This window comes from Conger conger, chromosome 16, assembly GCF_963514075.1.
Source record: "Conger conger chromosome 16, fConCon1.1, whole genome shotgun sequence".
NCBI classification, from domain to species: Eukaryota; Metazoa; Chordata; class Actinopteri; order Anguilliformes; family Congridae; genus Conger; species Conger conger.
This window is the reverse complement of record NC_083775.1, coordinates 21,074,765-21,088,221: the sequence shown is the minus strand read 5'-3', so window position 1 is coordinate 21,088,221 and position 13,457 is coordinate 21,074,765. Positions and strand designations below refer to the sequence as shown.

Genomic DNA, 13,457 nt, shown 5'->3' with positions numbered 1-13,457 from the left:
GTTCCAACCAGACAAAATCCACATGCCCATCTATTTCACTTGCAATTATTATAAAGAGATGCATTGTCCTGTTAAGGGGTTCGTTAAGAATCGCGGTCTACGAACAACCGGACACATTTTCCATGAATGTCCCACCATCTCGCTCAAACCTTGTTCCAAGCCTGCTAGCCATGGCACACACTAAGCTGCTTTCGGACTGCAGAAATCGATAAACACTGAATCATAGAATCACTTCAAAAATGTAAAGGCTGCTTACAGATGACGACACCGGTGATTTAGACATAAAATGTTAGATTAGTCAGATATTAGCCTAAGGGACGTAATATGCGCGCACTTTGCAGAACATAGGCGTGTTGTTCCTTAAAATGCTAGGTTACAAGTACATACGTGCCGTTTTATACCAGGTACCTTATTCGCAACTATTTCTATGCTTATCATGTTCTAATAGCGTATGCACATTCAATACTGTTAAAAAAAATGTCGTATAAAATGGAAAGATTTTATATTTATTTTGCATGTAGGTGCGTCGCACTTTCACGCGTGTAATAGGCCAATTGCGGAAATGCGACGTCAGGCTATTTATATTGCGAGCATCAGATACATATCCTGGCAAATCCGTGTAAACATATGTTCCGCTTGGACGAAAACGGGACAACTTTCAAAAGCGGATCAAACAAAACCAAGCACAAACATGAAGAGCATCGCACACATTCACACTACCACTCTCTATATTCGCCATAAAAAATCTAAATGAGCTTTAAATAGCGCAATTTTAGGATAAAGATTTGCCGGAGGACCCATGAATTGTCCTGCGTCATTCTAATAAAATTCCCTTCCATCCTTAAATTCGGTGGCGTCTGTATTCAGACGCAAGCCCTGCGTCATTGTGCTACTTTGGCATTCAGCAGGCATCCGGCTTCAAGACAGAGCCGAGCCGAGATTTACCACTGGGCACCACCGGGTCACTTCAATTGACGCAAAGCCCCCAAGAATCCTGCACGGAAATTGCTGTTCTCGAACAATCGGAAAGATATCGATGCATTATGCCAACGGACCGTCAACTCCATTCCTGTCAAGAACTTCTGTCAAGAAGTGACATCAGAACAGAACCGTTGGCACATTCACTCAATGAATGTCCCGTCCGTATAATGCACAGATGTCGTCATAAAATGAATCTACATCAGACCATTTATAAATGCAGTCCCATTTTCTGCTCTTTGCCAGCTATATTGTACAAAATATTGTATATACTGTTTATCAAAAAAACAGAAGCATACAGCACTCTGATGTTAGTCAATTTTGTTTGCAAATGTATTTTCAATAACAATGTAAAGAGATCATGTGACACTGTCGCAGGAATGTCTAGCACCAAACAGTCCTACATCCCCTTTTCAACTCACCTTGTTCGGCTGAACTGTTGTCCTGTGGACAGGCTTGGCGGAGACTTGTAAAGGGGAGCATTTTTTTTATTTCCATTTACCTTTAAACAGGCCAGGCAAAATATTTTCAGAGACCTGCCTAAAAGCCCAGCCGTACATAGTTTCAGACAACTCGCGTACAGTAGAGTCTATAAACAAACAGCATTCAAGGTTAGGACTGATTATATTGTAACATGTGGTGAAATTGTTTGACATTAAAAATAGGAAAAAGGAAATGGAAGGATGCGCATAACTGATAAAATCAGTAAGCCAAAGCCAGGAAAGAAATGTTGTACTTTTTATTAACACAAATTTACAGGCTTTGAAAATCAGACGAAAAAAAAAGAATAAAATCAATCCAATTAGCAAAATTGTACTTCAGTTTGCCTCAACACTAAGAAAACAAAAAACAGAAAACAATCAAAATAAGTGATATTTCAAGTGAGGAAACCCAGTTGATGTTTCCAGCAATTGACGTTTCTGGTACAAATGCCGTGAGAAAACCGATATTTCGCTATAAAAAGTCGACGCACAACCGGATGTCACAAACCTAACGAGTCACATGTACAAAAGCGGATAAATGGAGATGGAAAATAAGAAGCCCAGAAGGGACACACTCGATGTGCTTCCAGGCTGTGTGCTGTGAGGGACTACAGAAAAGAAGTAAGCTATGTAAAGAACACCAAGTCCTGAAATTGGGGTGGGCAACAGATACGTTTAACACAGGTTTTCTTTTTCTGTGCATCTAAGCCACTACAGCTGTAGTTCACCTTTTTTAAAGCAGCAGGCTCAGGACAGGAAGTCTTCAGATCCTCTTCCTCCTGGTATCCCATCAGCCCCTGGCATGCACACAGTCAGAGGGTGAGCCATTAGTGCAGCCGATTTGCCAACAGTCTCCATAGCAACAAGTTATGCAATTCTCTACACCATAGGCTTACATTTAAAACCCCTGCCAGACGAACATCTCACACTTACTATCGAATGCTTTCACCCTGACATTAACCTACGAGTTTTAGTTTTTTAATCCGGATTGATCTTTGAATAAAGGTGTTTTTGCTCATTTTAAGCGAGAGCATTCTCCATATTTAGGAAAGGTACGCCCATTCAAACACAAGAGTGCAGCACCTGCCAGTGAACCAGCGATTAGATGAGCTGCATGTGAAGAGGAGAGGGAAAAGTCTAAACATAATGTGTTACTTCAGACAGTACATTTACATTTTAACTACAACTGCAGGTACTGCGAGTCTCTGTGAAACAGCAGTCCTGGGAGTTGTAGTTCAATATTTGAAGTGAAATACAGAGATTAAGTTCATCACCCTTTCGAAATAGGGGTCTGTGGTGTCTGCTCAATCGACAAAGCTATCCCATCTGTATCTGTATTCAAATACAGATAGTATTACATGTAATACAAATACAATATAAATTTCGTAAACAAGACGACAGCTTTGTTGGCTGAACAGTTGGACAACACACCCCTACTACAAAACGAATTAAATCATCAATAAAAAAATGACAAATAATCACTTCCAATATTTGAAGTATAGGTTGAAAATGAATGGCTTTGATATGTAGGCAATCAAAAAGCCTGCGACTCGACTATTCAGTTTCCACTTATCTAGCATATTACAGCCATCGTATTCTATGCATTACCTCCATGTGAAAACAGTGGTACGGATCGGGGCCTCTAGAGGCCAAGAAGGCATGTACATTTCTCTCTTTAACCTTGCGACAGTGAGACAAGGACCTGCACATGGCAACAGTGGTGTCAGAACAGCATGTACACTGAAAGACATAACCCTGCGGCATGCTAAGACGTTAGCACGTTTTAGCACGTTTTTAGCACGTTTTAGCTCAAACATGGGAGGCGTTCGACCTTTCGCTGGTCGAGGCCATGTCGCTGTGCCCTGAACACCACATAACACACATCAAACTTCAACAGCTGACACAGGCAAGAGCATTCAAACACCGGCGTGTGTGGAGAAAGGAGTACCTGGAGCGAGTACCTGCACAGTTTGAAAGTATCCTTGCATTTTATTTTGGCTTTTGATGAGGTCGCTCACAATGGCACTGCTGTATAAGGTATGGAGGTGGACTGAGATAACTCATTAGCCCTACAGTTCACTTCCTCCATCCCAGTGCTAAAGGCTCTCGACTCTCAAGAGCAAACTGCACTGGAACGCACAGCAATAAGACACACAAACCGCTAGCATCCATATCATCGGAAACAAGCTGCATACCACAAACATAAAATATCCTTTCGAAATGTTTTAGTCTTGCTGTTGGGTTGGTTAAAAAAAAAAAGCTTTAAAAACAGAACAGGAATATGCAAAATGCTGGCCAGTAAATATTAAGCAAAAATTAAATTTCCAGACATATCCAATATTGTACATAAAACACAAATCACAACTGTGCACAACATCAAATGCCTTGGTCTATGTGTGCAGGCTGAATACAGTGGCAAGCATTTAACTCCATGTCTGGAGAAGAGTAATCATTTATGCGTGTGTGTGAGACGTGTGCTTACATTGTCCAAGTTACTGCAATGTATAAATACGACTGAAACAAGATAAGGTACCTCCAAGAGTGTTTGTAGGGCTATGACGGCCTTCCTTCTGGCACGAAGTCTGAACACTGATTTCATGGGTCTAGTTCCACATCTTTGGTGCATATTTATGCTGCATTTTAAAAAACGAGGGGGGGTCTAATAGAGGGGGAGGGAGGGGAGAGGAGGAGGAGGAGGAGGAGGAGGAGGGGGGGGGGGGGGTAGGGAAGGGGGGGGGGGGGGGGGTTTACCCAAAGAGGGAGGACATAGACTGGGGAAGCTGCACTTACCTGGGTCTGATCTGAGGTCCTATCAGATCAGTTTTAATTGGACTGAGTGTCACCTTCAGAATGCGTGTCTTCGGTGGCTCCGTTCAGCTCGGCCTCGGAGGCCTCTGCTTCCATGGGCTCCGAGTTAGCGCCGTCTCCGGCCTTGTCCTCCCCAGAGGACTCCTCTTTCGCCGGCTTACCGCTCCTCTTCTCATCCGCCTCCTTGTGGTCTGAGGGACGGAGGGAGGGAGACCATATCGCCAACGTCAGAGGCCGGGCGTTCATAAGTGTCGCTATTTCCGGGAACCGGGAAAGTTAGCTCCTTTAGTAGCGACACTCGAATGATAATTACAGTTTAATAGGCGATGTTACATTCACGTCTCATTCCCAACTGAGCTGCACGACAAGCCTGCGATCATCGGCTTGGCAGATCACAACATCTAGTTTAGATAGAGCCGTTCAATTTTTGTTTTGCAAATTGTCAGCAAACACAAGACGGGATGTTCAAGTCAATCCAACCACAACGGCACGATCACCGCAGCAACAAGTGATGAATTTGAGAATGGTTTCTCACACTGCAGACCGCAGTGTTCTCTCTAAGGGAACTGCAGTGACTCATCGGCTGGGGAGATTATTTTCTTACAGCTGATCAAGGATATTTTAGTCATTTAGCAGACATATGGCAGTTATGTGCAGTAATAGATTAAACCCAGTTTAAAAAATGGAATAGTCCACAGTGGCTATACTGGTCAATGCAATCGGACTCTGCCATTTTAGATAATAGGGGTGTCACAGGTATGTAAAGATGTATAGTTGGAAGGATAGTATGAAGTGTTGTATAAACAAAACCAAAGCCCATTCTTTTTTTTTTAAGCCGATTTAGGATGTAACTAAGTAGAGGGTCGGGTGAATTTTCTGACACTGGTCTCCAGGCGGGTCTAAACGCGGCAAAAATATCCAAGCGGTGCTGCGGAGCAGCCGCCCGGAGTCGGAATGGAACGGCCCAAGTCATGAACCTCACCTCTGTCCCCAGACTTCCCGTCCCGTTCTGCGGACTTCTGATCCCGTTCCGTAGACTTCCTGTCCCGTTCCGTAGACTTCCGGTCCCGTTCCGTGGACTTCCGGTCCCGTTCCGCTGACTTTCTGTCGCGTTCCGGGGACTTCCTGTCCCGTTCCGGAGACTTCCTGTCGCGGTCCCTGGACTTCCTGTCGCGGTCGCGCTCGCGCTCGCGGTCCCGGCTGCGGCTGCGGTGTTTGTGGCTCTTGTTGTCGGAGCCGCGGGACGGGCGTCTCTCCCGGCTCCGGGAGCGGTGCTTCCTCTCCGAGCGGTCACGGCTGCGCCTCCGGTCCCGGTCCCGGCTCCTGTAAGGGCCCGCTGACGTTAGGACACCTCCGCCTGACCCGACCCGCCCCGCCCCGCCCCGCACCGCACATTACACTACATTACATTAAAGGCGTTTAGCAGACGCTCTTATCCAGAGTGCAAATCAAACCCAGGGACAAGCACGTTCAGGACCCGAGAGAAAAGTACAGTTCTGAGGCCTAGCGTGACCACAGATACAACTGGAACCCTTGAAGAGTGTATAAACTAACCAACTAGCACACCGCGGTTGGCAGCTAGAATACCCCAAGCACAACATTAACTATATATAAGTGCTATTATGATCTATGGCATGCACAAGGCTAATGATGGTAGTGAGGTAGGGAGGGAAGGTGCAGCGTGAAGCGGTCAGTGTTCGGTCACCACACCTTTACTGAACACACGGCCAGACACCAGGACATTCTGCACACACCAGCCCCCTTAACGCAGCGTCAACACTGAACGCTTCCAATACCCGCCCCGCCGATGACTAATCGCCAAGCGGCATGACTCACAATTAAATAAAAGAATGTTTATCCAGAGCCTTCTTCATTCGCTACCATGCAACTTACTGAGCTGCAGAGGAAAACGCTGACTGAACCCGTGGCACAGTGCACCATGGGACTGCTTCAGTACATTTCCAGCTATATTCATTGATAATAAAGGTACAACATGCATGTAGAGCTCTGGAAAAAGAATAATAATCTTCTCAAGTTGAAAGTACTGCATCAACATTTGCAAGCACTCTTTTTTTAAACTGGTTCAGCAGTACAGTGCTCGATGAAACCATACCCACGAACACTCGCTACCCAGGGCTGTCCCGCAGGAAGTTACCTGCTGCGTTTGCGGTCCCTCTCTTTGCTCCTGGTCCACTTGCGGTCCCGGGACCGTGAGCGCCGGCGGTCGGACGGTCTGCTGGAGTGGCGGCTGCGGGAGTGGCTGCGGCGGCCGTGTCTGTCGCGGTCTCTCTCTCTGTCGCGGTCGCGTCCCCTCTCGCGCTCCCGGTCCCGGTCGCGCTCCCGTTCCCGCTCCCGGTCCTTCTCCCGCTCTCGCGCCCGCTCCTTCTCCCTCTCGCGCTCCTTCTCCCGCTCCTTCTCCTTCTTCTCCTCCTCCTCTTTGCGCTTCCTCTCGCGCTCCTCCCGTTCGCGCTCGCGGTCCTCCTTCTCCTTGCGGCCCTTCTCGTCCCGCTCCGCCTCGGCCGCCGGTCGCCGCTGCAGCTTCTCCTGCGGGAGAGCGCCGACGCGTCAGGGAGCCGCTACTGTACTGATACCCACGCTAAAGCAATACTGCGCCCAAACAGGGCCTGAACCCACACCTTATGTAAAGAGCATTAAAGAACATATTTTTTTAAGGCAAATATATTCATTGGTTTAACATGAACATAATCTATCACAGAGGGATGTTTAACCACTTTCCATGACCTTTTAAGACACTACAAAGAGCAATGAAACAGCCAGCGAAAGTTCTGGTCCTCGGCCACACTGATGCAGCTTGGTGTGGAGACAGGTAGAGGGACTCACTTTCAGCTCCTCGACGGTGGACTTGATTTTGGCGTAGCCCATGTGCTGCTTGCCCATCAGGTGGTCGTCCACCCGGGACTGGGCGTCGCCCACGATGAGGAAGGCCCCGCAGACCTCACACACCTCCATCTGCTTCTCCTGAGAGGCGAAGCTCTCGATGGCCTGAAGGAGCACCGCAAGAACAAACCACAGCACTTTAACCCCGCCCCGGAGAGCACCTTAACCCCACCCCGGAAAACACCTTAACCCCGCACCGGAGAGCACCTAAACCGCATCGCAGAGAGCACCATAACCTCCCCTTAACCCTGGCCCAGCAAGGGTGGAGATAAGGAAAGTAGGAGGTGCTCCTCAGGAGAGTGGAGATAAGAAGGAAAGTAGCAGGAGCTTCTCAGGAGAGTGGAGATAAGAAGGAAAGTAGGAGGAGCTTCTCAGGAGAGTGGAGAGAAGGAAAGTAGGAGGAGCTTCTCAGGAGAGTGGAGATAAGAAGGAAAGTAGGAGGAGCTTCTCAGGAGAGTGGAGATAAGAAGGAAAGTAGGAGGAGCTTCTCAGGAGAGTGGAGATAAGGAAAGTAGGAGGGGCTTCTCAGGGAGCAGAGCTGAGCAGCACTGAGGGGGAGGAGCTACTCACAGAGGGGTTGGAGCTGGGCAGCACTGAGGGGGTGGAGCTGGGGGGCACTGAGGTGGTGGGGCTACTCACAGAGGGGGTGGAGCTGAGCAGTTCCCTGTCGTCCTTCAGCTGTTCCACCAGTTTCATCATACCCTGGGCCTCTTCCACCCGGCCCTCAGAGCCCAGCTCCTCAATCTGCAAACCCACACACACCAGCACAGTTACCGCATGCCTAAGAGGCCTGAATACAAGGGAATTTAAAGAATGCCTTTCCTTTCGTTTTATAAACTAGCAAAAAGCAATTAGAAATTACATTATTGGCATTTGGCAGACGCTCTTATCCAGAGCGACGTACAGTTAATTAGACTAAGCAGGAGACAATCCTCCCCTGGAGCAATGCAGGGTTAAGGGCCTTGCTCAAGGGCCCAATGGCTGCGGATCTTATTGTGGCTACACCGGGATTAGAACCACTGACCTTGTGTGTCCCAGTCATTTATTTTAACCACTACGCTACAGGCCGCCGCAATAGCATTTTCTTTTTCCAATACCCTTAACTGCACTGCAAGGACAATGTTTTAAGATGAAGTAATAATCAAATGTCTTTTCACAAATTCTATGTAGAACAAGCAGCACAATCACTGTGGATACTATACCTGTTGCACAAGATCCTCAATCTTTTCAGTCAAGACTTTAGCTTTTTCTTCATTCTTAGCTGATGGTCCCAAACCCTGAGAGAAATTGTAGACCGTGTTAAGTATGTATCTAAACCAATTCACACCAACTTTAAAGAAAACAATAAAAAACAGGATCATGGCAAATACTGCAGGGAAAGAAAAAAAAAAGCCTGAGAATGATCTAGACGGAATGGACAGAGCAGAGCAACCTCACAATTACTGTGCTTCCTTGGTGGGTGCTTGCTATTGCACAGGACTACGGAGTGTAACATTCAACAGGGAGAAGTTAAATGTGAAAATGAGCTTGTCACGCTTCATGTTTGGAACAGAAAATCCCAACAAAAGAAGTCACATAAAACCAATATCCGAGTCGCAGCTTGAGGGAATTTCTCATTGCTAGCAACCCCCGACCTGCAGGCCCACTAAAAGCTGTACTACCTGTGCACAGACAAACTCAACAGCATGCTGGCCTAAACGATATGGAGCACAGCACCACTGCCCGACCCCGACACTCACCCCAGCGTTCTGCTGCGTCTCGGACAGCGCCAGGCGGGCGTGGCCCCTCCGGATGCGCCGCTCCACCTCAGCCAGGAGAGACTGCAGGTAGCGCAGAAACTCTCTCTCATACCCATCCTTCATGAAGCGAGAGCTCTTCTCATACCTGTGAACACATCCCACAGGTGCACAAGCACAGTCACGTACGGGCACTAATGATGGCCTGAAGGGACAGGGCCACACGCTTAAGAAACAGAATGTTCCCCTTACATTTTTTTCAGGTTCTCATCGTGGATCTTTTCACATGGACCTGGACAAGGGGAAACACAAATACAAAACCTTTAGCATGGAAACCAGTTGATGGGAAACGGTCAACCTAGAAGAGCAACATGCTGAATTGAGTTTATATGACAAAAACACCAGCAGCCGTCATTACATTAACTCCATAATAACAATTAACTTACCCAAGTCAGATCGTGTATTTGTAAATAGTTCTGCTGGACAAAATCCACACAGGTAGTATTTGCAAACCTGTATAAAAAAATAGAAACGTGATTCAAAAACAATCTTCAACTTAGCAATACCTGTACATACATAAGGTGGATGGTAAGTATTATTACAATGAATATTGGGAAGAAGAACCATCCAGAACTGTGTTAATTTGAGGAGAAATGCATTTTCATAATCACCTAACAGATTAAATATGGAAAGCAATTTCAAAATAAAACTCACTAACTTACTCGAGTCCCATTGTGCAGAGCTTGCCACTAGCATGCCGTAATTGACAGCACACAGACCGACTTGGAGTTAAGTTGGAAAGTAATATAACTTAAAACCTTATTACGTCATTGTGTGACGCAGCGTGCCGTGTTGTTAGCAACGTTAGTAGGGAAGTTCAAAACTGCCCTGCTTTGAACAATTACGAATTTTAACAATGACTGATTGTCCAATCACTTAACCACTAAATCTATTTATCTACCATAGTCCTTTCGCCCTGGTCCAGTTGTCCCGCATTAGCAAAACGACTAATTCTGAGACTGAATACTTAACGTTAACATTAGCAACTTAGATAGTGCGACACTCGTGGCGATGGGACAGTGAATACCAACAACTTGGCTAGCTACCTAGATATTTACAGCGACGCTAGCTAGGACTGCATGTTTTGTTAATTTGCAAAAGTAAATTAGCTGGCTAGCCAGTCGAATTAAAAGAAAGTCAGTTTCGCGAAGTGCTGCTCGCCAACTAGTTGGGCAGCTAATACTAAATTGAACACAGTAACTTAGCTAGCTAAATGTTTTTTCCGCTTGCTAGCCATTTCACACCCACACTTCCAAGCCAGTTCGTCGTAGAAAATGTATTAATTTCATGCTCCAATCTTTCTGGTAACCCTGTGATGGAAGCCAAATAGTTAGCCAGAAGGGTTTATTCATGAATTATATCTCAATATTAACTAGCTAAATAACACTGACTTTTAACTGTACTAGCTAGTAACGTTAGCTAATATTAGCTAACGGTTAGAATGGTGAAGAAACTTACCGTCTCGTGGTCCCAACGGACGTCACATCGTTTCTCGTCGGGAGCTAGGTTTCTATCCCTGCCCATTAATTCATCGAGTAACTGGGCGGCGGACAACATTTTACCTCAAGTCTGGCAGTTGGATACGATTTTGTTTGTTTTTTAAATCATTGATTACAGTGGAGGCAATTCACAAATCTGAGTGATGCAGCCAACAAAATGGCACCTCACAACTAAAGCACACCACTCTACCCACAATGCACTATACCCGGAAAAGATTTGCTTAAAAAACTTTTCTGTTAACTGGAGTGGGCTTCTTTGTTGTCGCGCCGCCCGTTGGCGAGGAGGAACATCGGGCTTTTGCTAAAGCATAGAACAGAGTGGGTTGGAGGAAAAGGATACATGTTGTTGTGATGCCCTTTTGTTCTTCGCGTTAATCATATTAGTGCCCAAAATCTCATTTTTAAATTCATATAACAAAATAATAATACAAAAACATCATATATGCCTGTTGGATCTAACGGATATGGAATGTGTCCAGTAGCTGTAAAAAATTATTCAATCAAAAGCACCATTTCCGATACAGAGAAGTAGGCTGTGTTGATTGCTGTATCGTTTTAGCTGTTTATTGCAAAGCATTGTTACATTACATTACATTAATGGCATTTGGCAGACGTTCTTATCCAGAGCGACGTACAACAAAGTGCATACCTATAACCAGGGATAAGTGCGCTGAAAGACCCTAGAGGGAAGTACAATTTCAACTGCTACTTGCACAACAAAGATAAGGACCAGGGCCTATTTGAATTTTTTTTTTTTAAACAAACAAACAAACAAACAAACAAGCAAACAAACGCAAAAGTATGACCAAACCCCTTAACTAGCCAAATACTGCTTCCCTAGCCAAACTAAAAATACTGATACACAAAAAAGTACATCACAGAAAGACAACAATTAAGGTTCACAGGGAGGTAGGGACGGGGAGAGGTGCTGCTTGAAGAGGTGCGTCTTCAGTTTGCGCTTGAAGATTGGAAGAGATTCTACAGTTCTGACCTCAACAGGGAGTTCATTCCACCACCGTGGAGCCAGAACAGACAGTAGTCGTGAGTGTGAGGTGGAAGTTCGGAGAGGGGGAGGTGCCAAGCGGCCTGTGGAGGCTGAACGAAGAGGTCTGGCAGGGGTGTAGGGTCTGGTGGCGGATGCTGGGAGGCCAGCCAAGAGGGAATTGTACTAGTCCAGGCGGGACAGAACCATCGCTTGGACCAGGAGCTGGGTCGAGTAGGGGGTGAGAAAGGGGCGGATTCTCCGTATGTTGTATAGGAAGAACCTGCATGACCCGGTCACCGCCGCAATGTTCTCGAAGAGGGACAGTCTGTTGTCCATCACCACACCGAGGTTCCTTGCATTGGGTGATGGCGTAAGTGTGGTATCCCCGAGGGAAATGGAGAGATCCAGATGGGGAGAGGGAATGGCAGGGATGAATATCATTTCAGTCTTACCTGGGTTGAGCTTTAGATGGTGGTTGTCCATCCAGCTCTGGATGTCACTCAGGCAAGCAGAGATACGGGCTGAAACCTGTGTGTCAGATGGTGGGAATGAGATGAAGAGTTGGGTATCGTCCGCATAGCAGTGGTAGGATAGACCATGTGCAGTGATAACAGGGCCAAGGGAACGAGTGTAAAGAGAAAAAAGAAGTGGGCCTAGGACTGAGCCCTGGGGAACACCTGGAAGGAGCGACCAGAGAGGTAGGACTCAATCCAGTCCAGGGCTGTGCCACAGATCCCCATTGCTGACAGGGAGGACAGGAGGATGGAGTGATCCACAGTGTCGAAGGCAGCAGAGAGATCTAGAAGAATGAGGACAGAGGAGAGGGAAGCTGCTTGTGCGGCATGGAGTGATTCACTGACGGAGAGGAGCGTGGTCTCTGTCGAGTGGCCAGATCTGAAGCCAGACTGATGGGGGTCTAGCAGGTTGTTGTTAGAAAAGAAAGAAGAAAGTTGACTAGAAGCGGCTCGTTCTATGGTTTTAGGCAAAAAAGGAAGAAGAGATACTGGGCGGTAGTTCTGGATGATGGAGGGATCCAGAGTAGGCTTTTTTAGCAGCGGGGTGATGTGGGCCCTCTTGGAGGATTGTAGTGTATATACAATGACAAAAACAAATAAGACATTTATCAAATTAACATCCATCACATCTAAGTATAATCCTTCCAAAATGTGTATTGTTTGAATATAAAGTTATTAGATTAATTGCTTTATTTCCCATCCAATGGGCTGAAGTTAAGGTCAAAACAATAGAAATGTTACCACTGTTCAAAAATGTACAGACTGCAAGGTCTACACCGCGTTCCAAATTATTATGCAAATTGTATTTAAGTGTCATAAAGATACAAATTTTTGTTTTTCAATTAAACTCATGGATGGTATTGTGTCTCAGGGCTCTTTGGATCACTGAAATCAATCTCAGACACCTGTGATAATTAGTTTGCCAGGTGAGCCCAATTAAAAGAAAAACTACTTAAGAAGGACGTTCCACATTATTAAACAGACCACCATTTTCAAGCAATATGGGAAAGAAAAAGGATCTCTCTGCTGCCGAAAAGCGTGAAATAGTTCAATGCCTTGGACAAGGTATGAAAACCTTAGATATTTCACGAAAACTTGTGTGATCATCGTACTGTTAAGAGATTTGTGGCTGATTCAGAGCACACACGGGTTCGTGCAGATAAAGGCACAATGAGGAAGGTTTCTGCCAGACAAAAACATCGGATTAAGAGAGCAGCTGCTAAAATGCCATTACAAAGCAGCAAACAGGTATTTGAAGCTGCTGGTGCCTCTGGAGTCCCGCGAATATCAAGGTGTAGGATCCTCCAGAGGCTTGCAGTTATGCATAAACCTTCTATTCGGCCACCCCTAACTAATGCTCACAAGCAGAAACGGCTGCAGTGGGCCCAGAAATACATGAAGACTAATTTTCAAACAGTCTTGTTCACTGATGAGTGCCGTGCAACCCTGGATGGTCCAGATGGATGGAGTAGTGGATGGTTGGTGGACGGCCACCA

General features: G+C 46.1%; 1 protein-coding gene across 4 annotated transcripts; it reads right to left on the bottom strand.

Moving 5' to 3' along the window:
• Positions 1-1,703: 1,703 nt before the first annotated feature.
• On the bottom strand, positions 1,704-10,645 carry luc7l3 (LUC7-like 3 pre-mRNA splicing factor). Of its 4 annotated transcripts, none has more exons than XM_061224863.1 (11): positions 10,421-10,645; positions 9,349-9,415; positions 9,155-9,194; positions 8,906-9,050; positions 8,369-8,443; positions 7,737-7,910; positions 7,110-7,271; positions 6,424-6,812; positions 5,251-5,591; positions 4,251-4,459; positions 1,704-2,257 (listed from the first exon to the last, which is right to left on the bottom strand). In XM_061224863.1, the coding sequence occupies exons 1-10, from the start codon at positions 10,517-10,519 to the stop codon at positions 4,284-4,286; spliced, it is 1,668 nt and encodes a 555-aa protein (XP_061080847.1). In that variant the 5' UTR covers positions 10,520-10,645; the 3' UTR covers positions 1,704-2,257; positions 4,251-4,283. The 4 variants fall into 4 exon arrangements, with proteins under 4 accessions (XP_061080847.1, XP_061080846.1, XP_061080849.1 ...); XM_061224862.1 differs by having other exon boundaries at positions 4,304-4,459; XM_061224865.1 differs by having other exon boundaries at positions 7,806-7,910.
• Positions 10,646-13,457: the final 2,812 nt, after the last annotated feature.

Excerpts from the sequence above, each read along its gene's own strand:
- luc7l3 (XM_061224862.1), bottom strand. The coding sequence starts at position 10,519 with ATGTTGTCCGCCGCCCAGTTACTCGATGAATTAATGGGCAGGGATAGA. Across the intron at positions 9,195-9,348 it reads AAATACACGATCTGACTTGG|GTCCATGTGAAAAGATCCAC; the intron begins GTAAGTTAATTG and ends CCCCTTGTCCAG. Across the intron at positions 7,272-7,736 it reads TGCCCAGCTCCAACCCCTCT|GCCATCGAGAGCTTCGCCTC; the intron begins GTGAGTAGCTCC and ends GTGCTCCTTCAG.